Genomic DNA, 22,950 nt, shown 5'->3' with positions numbered 1-22,950 from the left:
ATACTGGATCTCAAATATCCTTGGCTTTTTCCTCTGTACTTGTTCATCAGCATACTGGTGGTTAAATGCTAATACCAGAGTGTGCTAAACTGATAGTGAATGATTTCAGGGAATCTTTTATACAAATGGAACCCAATTTTCTATTACTTGCCAAATGTGAATCATTTGTCTCTTTTTCTCAGAAGTTTTCATTTGATTTCCATAAAACACAGCCAAAAGTAAACCACAAAGTCGAAACTTCCAACTGTTTTCCTGGAAAATACATTTTTTTAAAACTGCATATCATCAAAGGTTCAGAACTTAATTAAAATGATGCCATTTATTTTACAGCTGTCATTCTGAACCTGGCAATTTTATCATTCAGAATGTAATGAAGGCATCACAATAGCTGAAAACTCATGTTTCAAGGCATAGTTAAAAGTTAATCTCTCTGGGAATGCATTTATCATTTAGGAAGGTAGTAGAAAAAAAGTATTAATTTGTCCCTGTGCCAGTAAACCTGGCACTAATGAAGTCAGATGCTGCAAAGCAACTATACTGCAAAATGTTTGGTCACCCTGGCTATCATTTTCAATTCTCATCTTCTTTGAGTAGACAATTGTATTAGTTTGTTCTCATGCTGCTAATAAAGACATACCTAAGACTGAGTAATTTATTAAGGAAAGAGGTTTAATTGGCTCACAGTTCCACATGACTGGGGAGGCCTCACAATCATGGTGGAAGGCAAATGAGGAGAAAAGTCATGTCTTACATGCCAGTAGGCAAGAGAGCTTGTACAGTGGAACTCCCATTTAAAAAAACCATCAGGCCGGGCGTGGTGGCTCAAGCCTGTAATCCTAGCACTTTGGGAGGCCGAGACGGGCGGATCACAAGGTCAGGAGATCGAGACTATCCTGGCTAACATGGTGAAACCCCGTCTCTACTAAAAAATACAAAAAACTAGCCGGGCGAGGGGGCGGGCGCCTGTAGTCCCAGCTACTCAGGAGGCTGAGGCAGGAGAATGGCGTGAACCCGGGAGGCGGAGCTTGCAATGAGCTGAGATCTGGCCACTGCACTCCAGCCCGGCGACAGAGCGAGACTCCGTCTCAAAAAAAATAAATAAATAAAAAATAAAAAATAAAAAAACCATCAGATCTCCTGGACTTACTCACTATCACAAGAACAGTATGGGGGAAATGTCCCCTATGATTCAATTATCTCCGCCTGGCCCCACCCTTGACACGGGGCCACACTTGACACTTGGATTATTACAATCCAAGGTGAGATTTGGGTGGGAATACAGCCAAACCATATCAACAATGAATAGAAATAATATAATCTCCTAACTTTTAGATTTCAAATCCTTCTACATAGCCTCTAAAACTTTCGCTTAAAGAATTTGTAAATAACTAGCTCAGATGAAGTGATACCAATACACACACACACACACACACATACATACATATAACCTTTAATCTGTTTTCTGGGCTATATGAGAAAAAAACAGTCTCCTCTGTTCCTTATTCTGCTTTTGCAAAGGCAATCAGTTGGTTCTTTCTGCTGGAAATGGCTTTCCATTTTGTTTCCATTAGGGCATTCAGGTCATGGAGTCACAGGTCTGGAAGGCATCTTAATGTAAACTCTGCCCTCTGCTCAGAAACTGTGCCACAGAGCCTTTCCTCCCTTCATCCAACGTACTAGTTATATTCCTTTTACCTAGTCCTCAAAACCCACCTCAAACACTTTCTCTCAGGAAATCCATCTTCCCTGAGTCCTCAGAATAGAAAAAAAAAAAAAGTCACTCCCTCCATTTCCTCCATTGTAAAGCTCTTGCCACACTGGGTGGCACTTCTGTGCCACTTCTCCTCTGGAGTATGCCCCTCTTGGGGACAGGAGCCATAGGGTCTCCCTTCTCCCTCTGTAGTACTGTATATGGTACAGTGCTTGGCTCAGAGGACAGGCAATAATGTCTCATGAATGGCGTCCTTAGCAGCTCTGTGAAGCCTGCACACATGTATGCTAACATCATCTTACAAGCATCTTTTCCCTTCAGAACAAAAGCTCTTTGAAAGTCAAAATTACTTCTTCTTTAATATTCTCATGGAATTTAGAAGAAGGCATGATAATTTTTGGAACCCCAGATTATGAGGTAGCCCATCATATTAACATATGAAAAGGACAACAAAGTGATACTCAAATAAGAAGGCACACATACCCACGTTCCAACTACATACTGAAAACTATCACTTCCTTAATCTTGTTAATATCTTCCCCTCTCAACATACTGACTGAAGCCAAGAAAAGCTTAGGCTCTCAAACCTACCAACCTAGGAATATGTCAGGAAGCTTCTCCGACAGCACCTCCTACTGATTTACACATGAATCATTGTTTTACAAATGCCAATAGGAAAACATAACAGGAAGAAGTTCTATTTAAGAAAACAACTCCAAACTAATTGGGTTTAAAGTGTTCTTATTCACTGGAGATTAAGGTTTCCTGGTAACTCCAGAATAAACAGGCACATGGAAATTGAAGCTGGTTATTTTTCTGTTTTGTTTTCTTCTTTCATAAAATTAGTGATGAACTCAAGAAAGAGAACCAAGCAGGAAATACAGAGGCCTCTCTATCTTGCTTATTGTCAGGTACAACTTTGGCTAAATTTCCTCTCTCCAGTCCTTACCTAGGTCCAAGGGACCAGCTTGTAACCTGTGGCACACCTGACTAAGGAAATTGACATAGTGGCAAAGGGCTGGCCTCATTGTTTACTGGTAGTGGCAGCAGTAGCAGTCTTAGTATCTGAAGCAGTTAAAATGATACAGGGAAGAGATCTTACTGTGTGGACATCTCATGATGTGAATGGCATACTCACTGCTAAAGGAGACTTGTGGCTGTCACACAGCCATTTGCTTAAATATCAGGCTCTATTACTTGAAGGACCAGGGCTGTGACTGCACACCTGTGCAACTCTTAATCCAGTCACATATCTTCCAGACAATGAAGAAAAAAATAGAACATAACTGTCAACAAGTAATTGCTCAAACCTGCACCGCTTGAGGGGACCTTTTAGAGGTTCCCTTGACTGATCCCGACCTCAACTTGTATACTGATGGAAGTTCCTTTGTAGAAAAAGGACTTCAAAAAGCAGGGTATGCAGTGGTCAGTGATAATGGATACTTGAAAGTAATCCCCTCACTCCAGGAACAGGCACTCAGCTGGCAGAACTAATAGCCCTCACTCGGGCACTAAAATTAGGAGAAGAAAAAAGGGCAAATATATATACAGACTCTAAGTATGCTTAACCATTCCTCCATGCCCATGCAGCAATATGGAGAGAAAGGGAATTCCTAACTTCCAAGGGAATACCTATCAAACATCAGGAAGCCATTAGGAGATTATTATTGGCTGTACAGAAACCTAAATAGGTGGCAGTCTTACAATGCCAGGGTCATCAGAAAGGAAAGGAAAGGGAAATAGAAGGGAACTGCCAAGTGGATATTGAAGCCAAAAGAGCTGCAAGGCAGGACTCTCCATGAGAAATGCTTATAGAAGGACCCCTAGTATGGGGTAATCCCCTCTGGGAAACCAAGCACCAGTACTCAGCAGAAGAAATAGAATTAGGAACCTCACGAGGACACAGTTTCCTCCCCTCAGGATGGCTAGCCACCGAAGAAAGAAAAATACTTTTGCCTGCAGCTAACCAATGGAAATTACTTAAAACCTTCACCAAACCTTTCACTTAGGCATTGATAGCACCCATCAGACGGCCAAATTATTATTTACTGGACCAGGCCTTTTCAAAACTATCAGATAGGGCCTGTGAAGTGTTCCAAAGAAATAATCCCCTGCACTGCAGACCATACATTTCAATCTCTGTATCTTTAACCTCCTTGTTAAGTTTGTCTCTTCCAGAATCAAAGCTGTAAAACTACAAATGATTCTTCAAATGGAGCCCCAGATGTAATCTATGACTAAGATCTACTGCGGACCCCTGGACCGGCCTGCTAGCCCATGTTCCAACGTTAATGACATCAAAGTCACCCCTCCCGAGGAAGCCTCAACTGCACAACCCCTATTACACCCCAATTCAGCAGGAAGCAGTTAGAGTGGTCGTTGGCCAATCTCCCCAATAGCACTTGGGTTTTCATCTTGAGAGGGGGGACTAAGAGACAGGACTAGCTGGATTTCCTAGGCCAACTGAGAATCCCTAAGCCTAGCTGGGAAGGTGACCACTTCCACCTTTAAACACAGGGCTTGCAACTTAGCTCACACCTGACCTATCAGATAAAAGACAGCTCACTAAAATGCTAATTAGGCAAAAACAAGAGGTAAAGAAATAGCCAATCATCTATTGCCTGAGAGCACAGTGGGAGAGACAATGATCGGGATATAAACCCAGGCATTCGAGCTGGCAACAGCTACCCTCTTTGGGTCCCCTCTCTTTGTATGGGAGCTCTGTTTTCACTCTATTTCATTCTATTAAATCTTGCAACTGTAAAAAAAAAAAAAAAAATTTTAAAGTAAAAAAAAATAAATTCCTTCCTTCTCCACTTATCAGTACTTCACCCACTGAGAAGCAGAAAATTTGAATAACTGGATAATCCAGGGTAACAAAAGTAGCAAATGCTAAGAAGAAAAGCCATATGTACACACTTCTTGTTTTGATTTCACACACAGAAAAATGAAGATAATGAAATTTTTTCTCTGCCACTTAAAATGCCAAGAGACAACTCCTTTTAAGAAGAAATTTACATCCAACAACAACAACAAAAAAAAAACCTGCCAAAGAGCTAGTTTGGGACAAGCCATAACTGTTAAACATACAAAAATGAGAGAGTAATATTAGGATATTTAATACATTTATTCAAGGATCATGTTACTTAGGGAGGCATAGAGTAACAAAGCATTCTCCATAACTACCAATAAGAAAAATAGAAAATATTTATATGCCATGCTAACCTTTCTGCATGTTGGCTGCCTACAAATTTCCCACAAAAGTGTAAGAATGATGAAAACAATATTAATGCCAATGACAAAGAGAAGGAGGAAATTCTGATATGCAAGGTAAAAGCTCTGCAACATAAAAGGATAGCACTCACTTTTTCACCTAACATATTAACATCAATGATCCCATTATTTCTTGAGTAATGCTGGCAACTGAGTAGTGAAAAGAAACATATGTTGAATATTATTCTTTTATAGTATATATGCAATATATGGAGAGAGTTCACCATACACTGGTATAGTATGGTCTAATGTTTTACTGTAGTATTGCTGCAGTATACATATTTTAAATGACAGATTTGACAAATATCTTTTATACAAAGAGCACTGCTCCTTTAAAGATAAAACTTAATGTAGGGCACTCATTGAGGAGCTAAACTACTCTACACACACCAAATTTTGTTAACATGTGAGTGCATAAACCCTTTGAAGAAAGGAGGATTATGCAATTATCCCAGTTAACTGAATGCCTTTTATGCATCACAGTTGATTTCATGATTTAGGCCTTGTAGAGTTTCCCAACTACATCAGGAGAAGGGGAGAAGACTCTAGGGACAACTATAGATCAGAACCTGAAAGCTAGACATGGTGGTGCATGCGTATAGTCCCAGCTACTCAGGAGGCTAAGCTGGGAGGATGGCTGGAGCCCAGGTGTTCTAGGCTGCAATGAGCTACGATCACGCCACTGCACTTCAGCCTGGGCAACAGAGCAAAACCCCATCTCTTTAAACAAAACAAAACAAAAACAGAAAAAGAACCTGAGATGCATCCCAAACTGTGCCAACTCCAAGTAAGAGCATCACTCACTTGGAACATCTGTTTCCCACCCTGTTTTCTGCTTCATGCTTCCCTCCGCGGATGAGTCTTCACCACTTACTCACAGCTTCTCCCTCCCCTAACCCCAGCTTTCCCATGATGAACAGCACCACTCCTGGCCCCTCCCTCACTCCATGCTACCTCATGACCCTTCCCATTCTGTTCTCATTCTCACTCCTGATCTTAGCTTCCTAACTCAGTAGAGATGAGTCTGGCTCGGCTGAGTTAACAGAGCATGCCACACAGGTCATGTACACTGTATAGAGGTTTGTTGCTGCATGTGGCACCCAAACCCTGGCCCAAGCAGCTGTGGCTGGAAGAGCAGAGAAACTGAGCCAAGTGGTGCAAAATAAGGCCTTCTCCTCTCCTTTTTCATGCAGGAAGGTAGGAGCTATAACCACATAAACTACAAAGCCTAGAAATTAAAAAGTACTATTTAGGAACAAAAGGAAGTTGAAATAATTGAGTTGGCCAAAAAACAAATGTTAAAGCAACATACTTTATCCAGATAAAATCACAAACACCAAATACATCAAGCCAAAGATCATTGTTAAGAAACCAGAAAGAGTCCCAAACTCAAATAAAGAACTGATTCATGAGATGACAACAAATCATTACTGTAAATCTCCTAGATGAAATTTAGAAAGTAAAGCACCAGAGGTACAAACTTCAAAATGATAAACCTTAGCGTGATTCTGAATCTATTTAAACAAAATACAAAGTACTATAAAATCCATACATTTATTTAGTGTGTTAATTTGCCTCCAGCCTTTTGGTTGTCCCTCTAATATGCCACAATGACCTTAATTCAGAGCCCTACTTAACAAAACTTGCAATTTCAGGCAGAACTTCTCTCACTACAGAAACATATCCCATTAATGTGGGCATGATAATTGCTGATTTAAATAAAAACATTTATCTTGTATTAACAGTAGTCAAGCATAAAGTCAGAATATCGCTAAGTTCTGGCTGCCACCAACAACCTGTATAAACTTGAAAAAAAATCAATCTAAGACTATTTAGACTACAACATCCTTGACTAGAAGAAAAGGACAATACCACATCCAGCTTTAAATTGTATTGATTCTTCTGTGAAGTCATTTTAAATCAGTAAAGCTTAAAGTTCTTTACTAAATGTTACTTTAGCCAGACAAAAAGGCACTACACCCAGCCCATCATCTTAAAGACTGTCACCCTGTGGCTGAGTCCTTTCCCCCAGGTAATTCAAGGAGTCCAGAGAGAAGAAAAAAGCATACAGGAGTTCTCACTATCAATTCAATATCCAAACCAGGTGAAATCTCCCAAAGTGAGGCTTTCCACACTTTCACAGTCCAGCCACCACATCTGCCACATGGTCTCCAAGCTACATGTCAGGTCAAGAGCTTAGAGTGACAGGCACAGCATATGAGTTACATCTATAGAGGCCTTTACCAGCCAGTCAACAGTCTAGAAGTATCCTCATTTCATGTTATGTACCTAGCAGTGACACTGGAGCCAATCTTTTCTCTTCCGTCGGGTGAAGAATGACAAGTAATGTCAATTCTTCATGTCTGTGACCACTGTAACAGTGCCTAAAGGTTATATAATCTTTAGGTACTTCTGGATCACCTTAATATTATAAATATTATGGCCTCACTACAATTGCACTGACCAGGCTCTATCCAAAACACTATACCCAGATATTGTTGCCACATTTTAAATAGGATACTAATCTTGCTACTGCAAGTGAACAGAATGGTAAGGGGTCTGAAAACTAAGTCATATGATAAAAAAGGAACTAAGTATCTTTGGTGTGAAGAAAAGAAAGCATAGAGATGTAAAAAACATCTTTAAAAAATTTTATACCTCTGAATGTCAAAACAAGGGCAAATGGATGAAAGAAAGGGGGAACATTTTTCTAAAAATTAACACTACCTAGAAATGATCCCCCTTGATGATCTGAGACTTGTTCTGTCTTTATAACTGTTATATTAAAGACACAGAAGTAACCTCAGTATGATGAGAAGTCTGACTTCTTAAATGTTTTTCATCAAAAAAAACTGTATGCTCTTAAATTGCAATCATTTATTAATCCATTAACGACTTCAACCTATGTTAGTTATTGTTACCTGTTTTTCTTCATTAGATGGTAGTTGTTTTTAATCCTGATTATAAAAGTAATGGGCGTCCACAATAGGAGAGTACACAAAGAAAATAAAAACCTATCATAATCTCACCACTGAGAGTCATGGTTAACATTTTGGCATAATTCTTGCCCAGTCATTTTTCAGACATAACCATATATAACAAAATGTGAGTCAAGCTATTTATATGCCTTTTGTCCTAATTTTTGTACTTGTCTAGTAACCAATTTCACACGTCATTAAATATTTACAAAAAAAGTATGATTTTTAATGCCTACATAGTAATCCAATGTTGGATATACCACTTTTCAAATATTACATGGCTGAGTACTTAGGTTATTTTTAATTTTATTTTAATTATTACAATACTGTGACAATATCTTTATATATGGATTTTCAGACACGTCTCTGATAATGTTCTATGTAACATATTAAGACTAAGTTTGTCCTATGCCCCCGCTAAGACACAAAGACAATTTGAATCACACGACATTGAAAAGGCAATTAAAAGACACATGATGCAAAGGCAAGGCTCCTAAAATTGGAACTAATCAAATTTACTCCTTCCTCACAAACAGCTAATGCCACCCTCTTCAAAAGTTGCTTCTGACCCACACAAAAATGTTTATGTTTGTATATTATCAGTTACGGTAATTTTTATCTGCATAATGTCAAAATAGTTCCAAAATCTTAGCATCAACCATAAATAAGGAAGTTTGTATCTCAAGATCTTTCAATTAAGGGAAATGCTGACAAGTACAGGAATTAATGTAAGGATTTAACTCATAAAGGGAGAACACTTTACAAAATAATATACAAACCTTTTTAAACTAATGCCAAACCTTTTTAAACTAATGCCAATAAATATCTTAACTAGACCTTTCCCTGGTTACTTGTACAACAAGTCTGTAATCCAGAGTCCTGTCTTGTGACCCTTCTTAAAAGACCTATTTTCATGAATTCAATTTCATTTTCTACATGATCCAACGCATTGAGTTTGGTTTCAAGAAATCATTTTAATCAATAATGACTAAACTTTCATCAGATGTTGATTAAAGATTATTCAATTAAACAAACGGCAATAGGCATTAAGTTATGTTCACTATCATTAAACATACATTTTTAAACAATCTCAATGACATTTCTTGCTTCCATGGCTTTAGAAAGAGGAATAATACAGGTATGTGGTTTTCATAAAGAGGTGTGTGAAATGACCGATGAAATAAAAGAAAAGAATATGCCATTACAATGCAACTTGAAGCAGGTGACTCTACAACATGCTAAGAGAATATAGACTCAAAACCCAGTCTTTCTGTATTCAACTGAACACAAGAACAAAACTGAAAGATAAGAAGAATGAATGATGAGCAAATTACTTGATCTTTTTCTTAATTTCTTCTCACGAACCCTGATTTACTAGATTCTTGATAGAAGATGAGGAGCAAATCATAAGGTATAAAAATAAGATCCATTCTAATCTTTGGTAACTTTCTGAATGATGACTGAACAGCCTTTATGGGGTGGAAAGTTACTCTTCTTTTCTAAGTCTTAATAAGCAGCCAGTTATCCTGGCTAACAAGCAGCCAGTTATCCCTATCTAGACAGTAGTATAAAGAAAACATGACCATGGATTCTGTCACTGGAACATTCTCAGGGCAATAGTATTGTGATCAGTAATAAGAATTCAGCGAATGTTAGCTTCAAGCCCTAAGTTTTCACTACTACTGACACACACTGGTGGTGGTCATCTTCACTCAAGCTTGGGACCGACAGTGTAATGCTGCACAGCTTTCTCAGTGAACCTTCAGAAACCATCAAGACATCAAGTACTTTTCACTGCATACCCTTTTATAAATCTGAATTGTGAGCCATATACATGTATTACCTATTGAAATAAATACTAAAATTAAAGCTTTAAAATATCCGGATCTTATTTAAATCAAATTTGATTTGTGTTTAAGCATAAAGACTCAGTATTAGAAAAAACACATTCATGGGCCAGAGTTACTGAATTCACTTTTAAATAATTAAACCAAAACTTATATCCATTACTAGAGGAAATAACCCACTCAAAATATAAAAATAATGGCTAGTGGAGAAAGCCGAAGTGACTTTATCATCTCTGCTGCCCCTCAATAAAAGGACTCAAGTAGTCCCCATGTAAGACCGTCTAATGCACCCATTTTTAGGTACAGAGGGAACCAAATAGTTATCCCAGGAATTTTCCCCAGAAGACAACACTTGCTATTTTCCAGTCTGAAAACACCTAAAGTAACGTTTGTCTAAAAACAGTGAGTTTGAAAGTTTTAAAAATATACCACATAAGCCATCAATATCTCATTTTTTCAGTCTTACTGTTAGTCTTTGTGACAAGGCATGGTTTATAGGTCAGTTTTCCAAATAAATATCCAGTATATTCAAAGAGTATAAAATAGCCCTACATTAAAATATATGATGTATACTTTGAGAAAAAATACTGTACATAACCCAATGCAACAAAAAAACCTGGCTTTCATCAATTACAATGATGACTGGATTTTGTCTTCTTCAACCATTGGGATTACAGATTCCTAACGCAGTTTGCTTTGATGAGTCACATGTGTAATACAATCACTGACCCTATCCCCACCTAAAATACTGTAACCCATTTTCCCCTCCAAGATCTGACCATAGTCATTTCACAAGAGAAAGAAAAAAAGAACTGATTAAAAGGAAATAGGACAGACAGTGAGTAAGCCATGAACAACTGCCCAAAGAACTGTTAAAAACCTGGAAGATTGTTTCCATGTGTTTCCATTAGATAGAGTTGCCATTAGGAGTGGACAGAGAATACTGATAAAGTTATATCCATTCCCGCCTTTTGTAAGTGTAGTTAGAGCCAAAGAATAAAAAGTACAATTACAAGATAACTTTGCAAAGTTTTAACACAGAAAAACATCTGGAATGGATCCAATGCAAATACATAGTTTAATCTGTAATCCCATCAACCAGGGAATATTAAAAATCACTTAACATACATTTTTAATACACACAGAAAAAAGACCAAGGGTGTACAAATAGTTCTCTTTCAAAGGCAAGATTACAGGTTGGCCACTGTGGCTCATGCCTGTAATTCCAGCACTTTGGGAGGCTGAGGTGGGTGTATCACTGGAGGTCAGGAGTTCAACACCAGCCTGGTCAACATGGTGAAAGCTCATCTCTACTAAAAACACAAAAATTAGCTGGGTGTAGTGGTGCATGCCTGTAATCCCAGCTACTAGGGAGGCTGAGGTGGGAGAATCATTTGAACCTGGGAGGCAGGGGTTACAGTGAGTCGAGATCATGCCACTGCGCTCCAGCCTGGGCAACAGAGCAAGACTCCATCTCAAAAAAACACAAAAAACAAAAACAAAAAGGCAAGATTACAGATTATTCTTTTCTCTTTTTGCATGTCAATTATATACTCATTGTAGACAATTTAGAAATGACTTGTGATTAAAAAAACAGATTTAGTATAAAAGACTAGGCAGTTAAAAATCTATAGATCAGACTGAGTATCAAAATGTGACAAATAACATCTACAGTCTTAGTAAATTTTACTAATTAAATTTTTCTACAGAATCATCTTCTCCATTAAAAGGTATTATAGTTTGAACTGTCCTCCAAAAAGTCATATGGTGAAGTACTAATGCCTGGGACCTCAGAATGTGACATTTGGAAATAGGGTCACTGCAGATGTGTAATAACAAGATGAACCCACACCAGAGTAGGGTGGGCTGCTAATCCAACATAATTGGTGTCTTTATTTGGACATAGAGACAGGGAAAATGCCATATGAAGATGAAGGCAGAGATCCAGGTGATGCTTCCACAAGCAAAGGAACACCAAAGATAACCAGCAAACCATGAGAAGCTAAAGAAAGCCATGGAACAGATTCTCCCTTCCAGCCCTCAGAAGGAACCAACCCGTTGACACCTTGATCTTGGGTTTCTAGCCTCCAGAACTGTGAGGTGATAATTTATCATAGTTAAGCCACCCAGTTTGTGGTATGTCAGCCCTAACAAACAAATACAAAAAGTTTCAAAGTATACCACACGAAGAAATTACACTTTGATTACAGCATTTTTTCCCCTAGCAATCTCATTTTTGGTGAATAGTGCCTGCAAAATCAATTTTTTTCTCCAAATGTCCCAGCCCCTCCCCTCCCCTCTATTGTTGCTATTAGGTAAGACTACATAACTAAGTTTTCTCCCACAGAGTATGAAAGGAAGTGACAGATGCCACATTCAGGCCTGGGCCTAACAACCATGGCGTGCCTCTCTTCAATACTCTGTCTCCCTCACCAGCACACAACTGGACATGGTGGTGACCAAGCTTCAACAACAGAGATGAAGGCCATGCTTAGCGGCAACCCAGATATGTCTTAGAAGGAGCCTGGGTCACTGAATGACAGCATGGGACACAGCTACCAACCCAGCTGGAAGATTCTCCTTAGAATGCTATGTGAGAGTACAACAAATGACTCTGCTCTTTAAGACACTATATTGTTGGGGTTTGGGGGATTTTTTGCTATAACATCTTAGCCTTTTACCTTTTATCCTTTATTAAGTGTTTGGGAAATAAATCATTTCAAACTCATGCAGTAAAACAGTGTATAGAAAACTGGGTAGATCTCTGGAAAAAATAGTAACATTGACTCAATGGAAGAAGTGTATAATATGCTTAACAATTACTATTACAGCTTCAAATTTGAGATAATATGTTTGACAATCTTACTATCTGTTAAACTGAAATGTAAGCTCTTAAAGGAAATACACCAATTCTTATTTTGGAAGATTTTTAAAATTAATTTTATTATTTTCTAATTCAAAAACTTTAATGAGAGTAATTAATTAAATCGAGCAAAACTTAGTCATATTATGATTTTACATATATTTTTACAGTACAAAAAACCATAAAGTTATATATGAAAGTCTCACACTCCTTCTCAAATCTCCATATAGGGAAAGGCACTATGAAGCTAGGCAGATATCCTTCCAGGCTTAGAAAAGTTGAGTAGTTGAAGTTTAAACTCAGCTAAAGAGAGATTTTAACTTTTGCCATGCACACCTCAAAGTAAAAACTAAGAAACATTACAATCATAAGCCTAGATCCTTCATATTTGCATTACTTTAGAAACAGAAAAATATTTCTTCGAAGATGCTAGTGAACGGCAATGCAGCCTATTTCTTAAGTGTTTCCCCAAATGTCATTATGTAAAACTAGAATACGTGTGACTGCATGCACGTTCCTGGAGGACAATTCAGTATTTCTCCATTACTTCATTCTACTGTAGATGAACCATAATGTCTACTTCTGTCTAGTCAAAACAGTGAAAAATGACTCTTCTGGAATTTGGGCTGTTTCTAAGTTAGAAATTTTCTGCTGGATGAGTATGCAAATCCTATATGGACACCTGTCTATGGAAAAGACACTTCCTATTGAACCAAAGAAAAAAATGAGAAGATAAAATGTACTCCCATCTAGTTATTCAGAGACCTCATTAATCTGTGACCAAGAATAGAATCTATGACTCTAACTCATAGTTTGTGGGATACACACATGTTCCTGGATTCAAACGTGTTTCCATTTAAACTACTGGAATGTATATATGTCTCTGCAAACAGTGAGAAATATTAACAAATCTAAGAATGAAAGTCCAGTATGATCATATACACCATATTTTGACTCAGCTTTTAAAATGTCTGAAATCACAAAGGTGAAGCATCTGCTTTTTACATCTATCTGTGAGTTAAATAAGAACAATGAAGAAGAATCCTTCCACAGATAGCATCTATTTTTACCATCAGAGTCAACCCAAGGCAAATCTATGATTTCTGCTATTTGTTTCTTTTTCATTTTATTTTTCTTTTCTTTTTTTTTTTTTCTTTGAGACATTTTATTTTCTTATTTTTTTTTCTTTGAGTCTTACTCTGTCACCCAGGCTGGAGTGCAGTGGCGCGATTATGGCTCACTGCAGTCTCAATTTCCTGGGCTCAGGTGATCCTCCCACCTCAGCCTTCAGAGGAGCTGGAAGTACAGGTGCACAACATCACACCTGGCTAATTTCAGTTTTTTGTTTGTTTGTTTTTGTAGAGGAGGGATTTCTCCATGTTGCCCAGGCTGGATTATCCTATCCTATCCTATCCTATATCCTATCCTATATCCTATCCTATCCTATCCTATCCTATCCTATTTTATGACACAGTCTCACTCGGTTGCCCAGGCTGGAGTGCAGTGGCACGATCTCAGCTCACTGCAACCTCTGCCTCCTGGGTTCAAGTGACTCTCGTGCCTCAGCCTCCCAAGTAACTGGGATTACAGGCATCTGCCACCACGCCTGGTTAACTTTTGTATTTTTAGTAGAGACAGGCTTTTGGCCAGGCTGGTCTCAAACTCCTGACCTCAAGTGATCCACCCATCTCGGCCTCCCAGAGTGCTAGGATTATAGGTGCACACCACCATGCCCTGCCCCAGGCTGGTCTTCAATTCCTGAACTCAAGTAATCCGACAGCCTCGGCCTCAAAAAGTGGTGGGATTACAGGTATGAGCCACTGCACCCAGCCTATTTGTCTTCCCTTGTCTTATCCTGGTTGCTAACCCTGTCCCCAGCTAAGGCCAGGGCATTCTGAAATGCTTAGGTATTGAGTGTAAGTTGGAGATTAAACAATGTCAGATAACACCAAGTCAGGGGGTATAGTACCTAAACTGCAACAGCCTGAGACTATAAAGCAAGGGTGGAAAACTTGTAGTCTGGCACATTCTATTTGGCCAGTAGAACATTTTAAAATTTGTTTTAATTTAAGTATCTTTAGAAAAGATCCCCCACCATATTCATCATATAGGATAGTGTACCTCACCTTGCACAATAAACCCCTTCTACATCACACGCCAGCCAAACGAAGTATGAATGCCACATGAATTGATCCACCTCTGAGCCCTCTTACATTTTGTTTATTTGCCTTCAAGCAAAAATTTCATTAGATTTTCCCTGGAAGGAGCCTTCTTGGAATGGTTATGTCTCACACAGCATCCCCCCTTTTCCTGGCTAGCTCTGTTTCCAGCTCCCCTATGGAAACCTGTTCTCCTAAACATGAAGGGGAGCGTTCGGGGGCTTCTAGGGTAGCTACTGAGATAAGTATATTTCCTCTTACTTATCACCATGACAAGAGTAAAAGGCAACTTACCTTTTGAAAAAAGTCTTCCCCACTTCTGCCTTTCCCTTCAGCAGCAGCTGTAAATAAAAATGTGCACATTTAAAATACTTTTTCAATGTACGTATTCAAAAAACTTTCGAGCATCAGATATGAGAATGCAAAAGCAAACAAGATGCCAGCCTCGCTCTCCCACAGCTCAGTGCCTGCTAATATGCCTCACTGTGATGCAAAATTGGTAAAGACTAGCACGCTAATCCATCAATTACACATCTCTAGGCTATTTAACACTCTTTTGCTTTGTCTGAAAGACTCACGAACACCTACACACTTAGATGATGAAAGTGATCTCGGCCTTTCATAGTTAAAGAACTATATGAATAAATGCAACTCTCAAAGTAATCAACTGTAACATTCCAAGCACTTCCTATTTGTGATCAATCCCAGGCAGAAGAGGCTGCCTTGTCAGCAGGTGGCTCATGTATATGGCCTACTTCTAAGCTGTTTCCATTTTATGCTTTACAATGAGTATATATTCTACTTAAATTTTAGTTGGCATCATATACTTTTAATTCACTCCTTCAGTTGTATATACAAAAAGAGAAAAAAAGAAAAACAGAATTAAACAGTAATGGTGAAGGTCACAGCCCACAAAATTGCATGTAACATTAATTAAAATATCACTGTATTTGAACATCATTTTTATAGATAAATGGTAACCCATGAATATAGGACAAACCCACTTCTCAGTCTGTGTTCATAAGTCATGTGACTATGAACATTCTGTATTCATTTGTGTTGCAGGGTGGGGAATTTGACAAAAGGAGAGAAGCGATAAAAGAGCCAATAGCATCTTGCTTGCAACAGACTCAGGCTGCATCTTTCTAATGCCAAAGAGGACTCTGATTCGGGTGTAGGGTGGAATAGTGCTTAATGAGAGAAGCCTGGCCAGGACAAAGAAAGGTACTGAAGTGAAAAGTACTGGAAATTAAAGTCTGGAAGACCACAGTAAACCAAACACCTGCTAGGCAATACCTCAGCACAGCCATGTTTGTGAGCAGAAGTGCATGTGTGTGTGTATCCAGAACACTTGTTAAAATGACTCAAGACCCAAGAAATAGGGCAGAGCAATCACTTAAGAATTACATCTGTCAATTAGCAAGTTTTGACAAGCATCTACCATAACTTTGACACTGTTAAGTGAAAGATTCAAAATTTGGGAGGCCGAGGCAGATGGATCACGAGGTCAAGAGATCAAGACCATCCTGGCCAACATAGTGAAACCCCATCTCTACTAAAACAAAAATTAGCTGGGTGAGGTGGTGTGTGCCTGTAATCCCAGCTACTTGAGCGGCCGAGGCAGGAGAATCACTTGAACCCAGGAGGCGGAAGTTGCAGTGAGCCAAGATTGCACCACTGCACTCCAGCCTGGCAACAGAGTAAGACTCTGTCTCAAAAAAAAAAAAAAAAAAAAAAAAAAGATTCAAAACTTCAGAAATTCTCTCTGCCCTCAAAGAAATAACAAGTATTTAAATTCTTTTTTCACCAACTTAAATTTTACAGTTAAATATAAGACACATTATCTATTTTTGTAGAAATGTGTATTTTTTACCAACACACTTTTACCCAAACAACAGATTGCAGAGTACATGTTTCTGGAAATTCCAAGGACAATCTGAAAAAACATAAAAACAAGGGCTGAAAAGGAATTTAAAAATTGCCTTCTAATGTGTGGTAGGGCTGAATAATGACTCCCAGCAAAGGGGTTCATGTACTAATCCCCGGAATCTTACACGGCAAAAGAGATTTTGTAGATGTGATTAAGTAAAAAGATAGGAAGATTATCCTGAATCAGCCAGATGGGCCCAATGTAATCGTGCCCTTAATGAAAGAAGCAGGGGGCTCAGAGTACAAGAAAGTGATGTGACAATGGAAGCACAAGGAGAGATGGTTACATGACAACAAAGGACAGATCAGAGATGATGAAGATTTGAAGACAGAGGAACAAGCCATGAGCCAAGGAATGTAGGTGGCCTCTAAGAGTTGGAAAAGTCAAAGAAATTATCTTTCCCTATGGCCTCTGTAGAGAGTCCCGTCCTGCTAACACCTTGCTTTCAGCCCAGTGAAAACCACTTCGGATTTCAGACCCAAAAAGTAAGATTTCTGTTGTTTTAAGCTACTACACTGTGGCAACTTGTTATAGCAGCAAAAGCAAACTAACCTATAATGCTAACGTCTTTTTAACTTCTCTTTTTGAACAAATTCCTCATCATCAATAGCATGAACTGCACCCAGACACTGTCATGCCAAGTGTCAGATTTCCGCCCAAGCAGAGGACCAAAGGGAGGGGGTGGATGAGTGGCGAGCAGCTGAAAGAACACTTGAGGAATCATAGGGAGTTGTGACATGGCTTTATTCTCTCTCTTGGTGCAAGTGAGCCTGTGCGCCAGCCTGGGCGTGAACCATGGGTGCAAACCTGGGCGCAAGTCAACCAAGGTGCAAGTCATATGTACAGTGTTAGCAGGGTAATTATACCTTTTACAGACAATAGTGGCTGCGAGCCAAGCACGAGCTCACATGGATGATCACCACGTGATGTGGTTATGTAATGAGTGAAATTGTGCACGTGCGCTCCAAACTCCAGACTCACATGCTAGACCAGATGTCTGCCTTGGCCTATTCTTGATCACAGCAGATCCATTTTCCTTACACTCCACCCACTAGGCCAAGGGAGACACAGGACTTGGACACACAGGTCCAACACATAGGCCTCATACATAGGCTCTGGGCATGCAAGCCAGGCCCCAGACACACAGGTCTGACACAAGGCCCTATACATAGGCTCTAGATACACAGGCCCCAGACACTCAGGTCCAACATATAGGTCTTACATTCCACCCCCTAGGCAGAGGGAGTTTTTCTAGTGGGGAGACATGCCCACAGGGTGGAACCCTGGATCCAGAGGCCACAGCAGTAATACAGGAACAACAACTCCAGGTTGTGGTGGGCAACCACCTCATGGTGACATTACACCAATGTTGCTTTATACATTTAGTCAAGCTTTTATTTCCCTGCCTTTAGGAGCACTGGAGCAGGCAACAATAGGTTACCATTAATCCCTATATCTGGTCAGAGGAGGTCATCCTTCCTCCCATAGGTTTAGCCACATGGCTTGGCCCTATATGGGCCGGTGACCAACTAACTGGCCACTTCTGTTACTTTTAAGTAGTTAACCACAAGGCTAAGCCTCAATAAACTACCAAGCTATTGCTGCAGATTACCGTTGGTGTCACCACCTTGGTGCTCACCATTCACACTGCCCTGATTTCAGCCCATTGGCTACTTTGTCCACACCTCGTATCAAATCATGTGGCATCAGTGCTAGGGTGAACTGTGACAGCAGTCCAGGCAATAGCAGCACCTAAGCTAGACCCATTCGTATACCATGCTCTATCAGGAATGGAGGAGTGCCTCAGGCCCCATGGCCTTATCTTGCATTAGGACTACAAGTCCTAAGACCTCTTGCAACTCTGCTGCTAAGGGATTTGTACTCCGTGTACTCCACTGCTCCAAGTAGGCACCACACTTCGCTCAAGTGGATGTCTGTGCTAGCCCATTCTGGGGAGTCATTATCCATGAAGGCATCCATCCCACTATCAGCTAAGTCATCCGCACGACGACTGTAGCCCACCCTGCCATGCTCTCATGCCTAGATTTAATCTAGGCAAGGGGAGTGTTGTCACTTCTAAATCTGCAAGAGCATCAGAAGTTAACATAGTATCATTAACAAGACCATGACATATGGTGGGGCTATGCATATAGCCCTGCAGCAACACTGTGAAAGCTCACTATTGCCCTCCCATGAAGGCAAACTGTTCCTGACTCTCTGGAAAAGAACTCATTGGCCAAGTCCACCACATAGTGGTACTGTTTCAGTTTTGTCAAGTCCATTGATAGACGGCATGGCTGCCAAGCCATGTGAAATATCCATGCCCAAAACGTATCTGTGCTGGTGTCTACCAGCACCAGCACTCGCTGGTGGGGGAACAGTGGACTGTGGACTGTGAACTCCACATGTGGCCTCCAGTCATCTGGTGTTTCCCCAATTCAAACCTCAGTCAGTTCCCTCGTCATACAGAAAAGGCTTTACACCCCCAGTTGGCTATAGCACATGTGTAGTCTTTGAGCTGAAGTGCCCAGGTGGGACCAGGTTTGTGCAGCAATGTCCTTCTCCCACTTGGGCATTTTCTGGAATTGCACAAAGTTAAGAGTACTTCATTTGGCTGCTTATCGATTTTCTCTCAGTCAATCCTGGCCAAAATCAAATCAATCCACATCTGTGAGCATGTCACTTGTTGGGGCCCCCTTTTCTCCAGTCGGGGGACTCATGCAGGCAGGGCATCTTCCTCTTCTTTATGGTGCAGACTCCTCAGTCCCACCAACAGCTTCCTCAGTATCAGAGTGGGGGGTCTCTGGCTGAGACAACAGCCCCAGGCCTGCATTCACGGCAGCTTCTAATTCCTTTTCCGAGCTCTGTAGCCGGGCCTCCAGGCACGCTGCCTGTGCCTGAAGGTCCCCATTTATGGAAGCTTCTAAATCCTTTTCTGAGCTGTGTAACCAGGCCTCCAGGCACCCAGCCTGCACCTGGAGGGCCCTTACCTCTGCTACATCCCTCAGGGACTCAGGGTGTACTTTTCATAGTGCATTCAAAAATGCCTAACCAACTCTGCCGGCAAAAGCTCACTCCTTCTCAGTGCTCTGCACTTCCAGCTGCTTCAGCACCTTTTCCATGCTTGTGGAGGACCAATCTACTGCCACCTAGGTTTCCACCAGAGCCCATTAAACAGTATAGCTGCCACTGGGCACCACAGCCCATGTTGCAGTCACATGCCCAACCTGAAATCACTGGGGACCAAAGGCTCACTCTCCTCAGTATCCTGCCGACTATGCCAAGTGTCACGCCAAGTGCTACGTTCCAGCCCAAGCTGAGGAACGAGGAGTGGATGGATGAGTGGCAGGCAGCTGAAAGAACACTCGAGGAATTGTAGGGGATTTCAACATGGTTTTATTCTCTCTCTTGGCACGAACAAGCTGACTGGGGCACAAGCTGCATGTAGTGTCAGCAGGGTAATTACACCTTTTATGGAGAATAGTGGCTCTGAGCAAAGCACGAGCTCATGTGGGTGGCCACCTTATGCGCTTCATGTGGTGTGGTTACATGACGAGTGGAGTTGTGCGCCTGCACTCCAAACTCACTGAGTCATGCTAAACTGGATGTCTGCCTTGGCTTATTCCTGACCGCAGCACATCCGTTTTCCTTACACACTGATATAGGCCGTTTGAATCACACATTTCTACAAACAGTCTCTGTAGTCTGCTCTGCAAACAATGATTTTCATTCTCTAACTTGAAAATATACCAATATTAAAACTCAATAAAAATATAAAAAGTAAAGTTGAACAAACTTCTAAGCAAACTGGCAACTGTGGGTGGCCCTAGCTAAAGGGAACACCCAGGCAAGATAAAAGGTCAGTGCCCAAACCTAATGACAAGTGTCTTGGGGGGCACTTAGCCAATTCTTGGCTGTCTTTGTCTAAGGCTAAAAATAGTTTTAAAAGAGCCACCTTCAATGATACCCACTTTCACATGGCAATAAAAGTAGCAGATAAGGACATGGAGGTCAAAAAAAATATCTAGTGGCATTGAGGAAACTCTTCTGTGAAAAGGAATTTTTAGAATCAAAGATATTTTCAAAGGTCTATCAAGCAAAGTAGATAATCACCCTTTTTACCACACGAAATTCCTGCACAACTTAAAAATCATCTGTTGAAATTTCATTATACAACTATATTTATTACAGAAACTTCCTTGAGGAGACTTATTTTGCTCAAGACAAACTCATTATATCACACTTTGTCATGCCCCTTCATTCCAAGTCCATCAAAACACTAAACAGCCTTCACAGAATGGCCCTTCAACTTCCAGATGAATAAAAAGGGGAAAATTTCCTAAGTTAGACCTAAACTACTATTAACTCTGTTCTAGGGGGGAAAATCACTAAAATTTAACCAGAAACCTGCACCTTTAGCAAGTTTACAATTTGAGGGAAAACAGCAGGCAAGGAGCCAGAAATGGCAAATTACATTCACTGGCACCAAAAATCTTTGGACTTTTTTTACTCCAAGTGTTTGTGTGCAAGAAATTCTAAATCTGAGCCTGATTTTACCTCAATTCTGATGTATCCATTTTCCAAGCCCAAAAATACCTTGGTAAAAGACCCTGATGAGCTGTTGGTTAGATGGTCTCAGGTGCAAATGGTGTTGAGTCCCAATCATTAGCACTTCCTAGGAAGAAGCATCCTCATTTCATTCCCAGGATGCCAGGTCACCTGAAGGACTTTCACTGACCCCAAGCAGACAAAGCTATCAAAGGCCACAAGAGCCTATTAAAAGAGTGACAATTCACTAAAAGTCTTCTCTTCCCCCAAACACGGATTCTTCTGAGCCCAAATTTGAGAGTCTAATTCTCCCACTTAGTTTACATTCATCAGTATCAAAATATAAAGTCTTTCCAAGACATGAGAGATTGGGGAAAAGGGTATCACTGAAGAACATTTTTCTCAATATAAAATTAGGCATTTTAAATGCTCATTTAAAAAAAAATAAGATAAATAAAATAAAATGCTCATTTTACAGACCCAGAAAAGCTGACACTTTCATTTCGCAAATACTTACAACTTAGGTTCAACGCTAATGAATCAAAACAGGCAAGGCCCTACCCTCATTCAAATTACAACCCTGACCTGTACAATATTCAAAGCAACCTAACTGGTGAGATTAAGCCAAAGTTAAAATTCAGTTCTCCTAGCAACTTTCCCAGAGGGTTTTTCAGTCACAATTCTACCCAAATTAAACTTATTATCAATTTAATTTAGCTATTCTCATTCTAGACAATGCATTAAAAAGTGAATCATTTCACTCCTAACCCAACTGGACAACTACTGTTAAACCTGAAGAACAAAGGGCACTTACAGGGAGACCATTAGAGAGTTGGATTAGAAGAAAAAATATATACGAGATATGATAATATCTTGACTCAAATAATTTCCTTTTCATTATATTTGGAGGGCAAAATGGTGCCTGTGAAATGAGCCAAACCATACTTTATGTCATGGTATTGCTTGACCTTTGAAGTCTGATTACACTCTGTGCTAAAATACTTCTATTGAGTCTTTGCAATCTTAGACACTGATACTCCCTCATCTTTTTTATTCCACAGTAACATGAGCATACATATAATGATTTAGCAGGTTTTTCTTAAACTGTCTTTACAATATAACTTCTGCCTGATGTTCCAAAGTTTATTCACTCGAATGTAAAAACCCTGGATTATTCCTGCCAATGAAAGCAATTGTCTTTATTTTCATGACATAGAACCCCAGGAATAAATTACTTCAATACTACTGAAACGTGGCTGGCTGAATGTGCAGGTAAAGCATTTCATATTTTAAGCTGAACAATCCATTTTTTATGTTTATTATAATTTCTCCAATGCTTTGCCATATTTTATTTCATATTTTTGCTTCACAAGAAATATGGGATGGCAAAAGCCACTGCCAATAAAAACAGCAAAAGTTGAAACAGGTGTAAACTATTACAATTCCCCCAAACTACACAGCAAGTCCAGTTAATGACTGAATTAAATGGGAGGAGGGGGGAGCTTGACTTTAAATTCTTCCTGGGGCACATGGAAACTTCTGTTTAAATATCCTTTTCATTTTAAAATGCTTTTCTCTTATAACATCTCATGCTTTATGTATACAACTCTAAAAACACAAGGACTATGTTCTTCACATTTC

General features: G+C 39.9%; 1 protein-coding gene across 1 annotated transcript in view; it reads right to left on the bottom strand.

Annotated features, from left to right (window-relative positions):
• BICC1 (BicC family RNA binding protein 1) overlaps positions 1-22,950 on the bottom strand; it is a 324,892-nt gene that overhangs the window by 193,321 nt on the left and 108,621 nt on the right. Inside the window, exon 2 of the mRNA XM_023185583.2 lies at positions 15,126-15,172. Within this exon, the coding sequence (XP_023041351.1) occupies positions 15,126-15,172 (47 nt within the window). The remainder of the gene's footprint in view (positions 1-15,125; positions 15,173-22,950) is intronic.

Source organism: Piliocolobus tephrosceles, chromosome 9 (genome assembly GCF_002776525.5).
Source record: "Piliocolobus tephrosceles isolate RC106 chromosome 9, ASM277652v3, whole genome shotgun sequence".
Taxonomy (NCBI): Eukaryota; Metazoa; Chordata; class Mammalia; order Primates; family Cercopithecidae; genus Piliocolobus; species Piliocolobus tephrosceles.
This window is presented reverse-complemented; position numbering and strand designations above follow the sequence as displayed.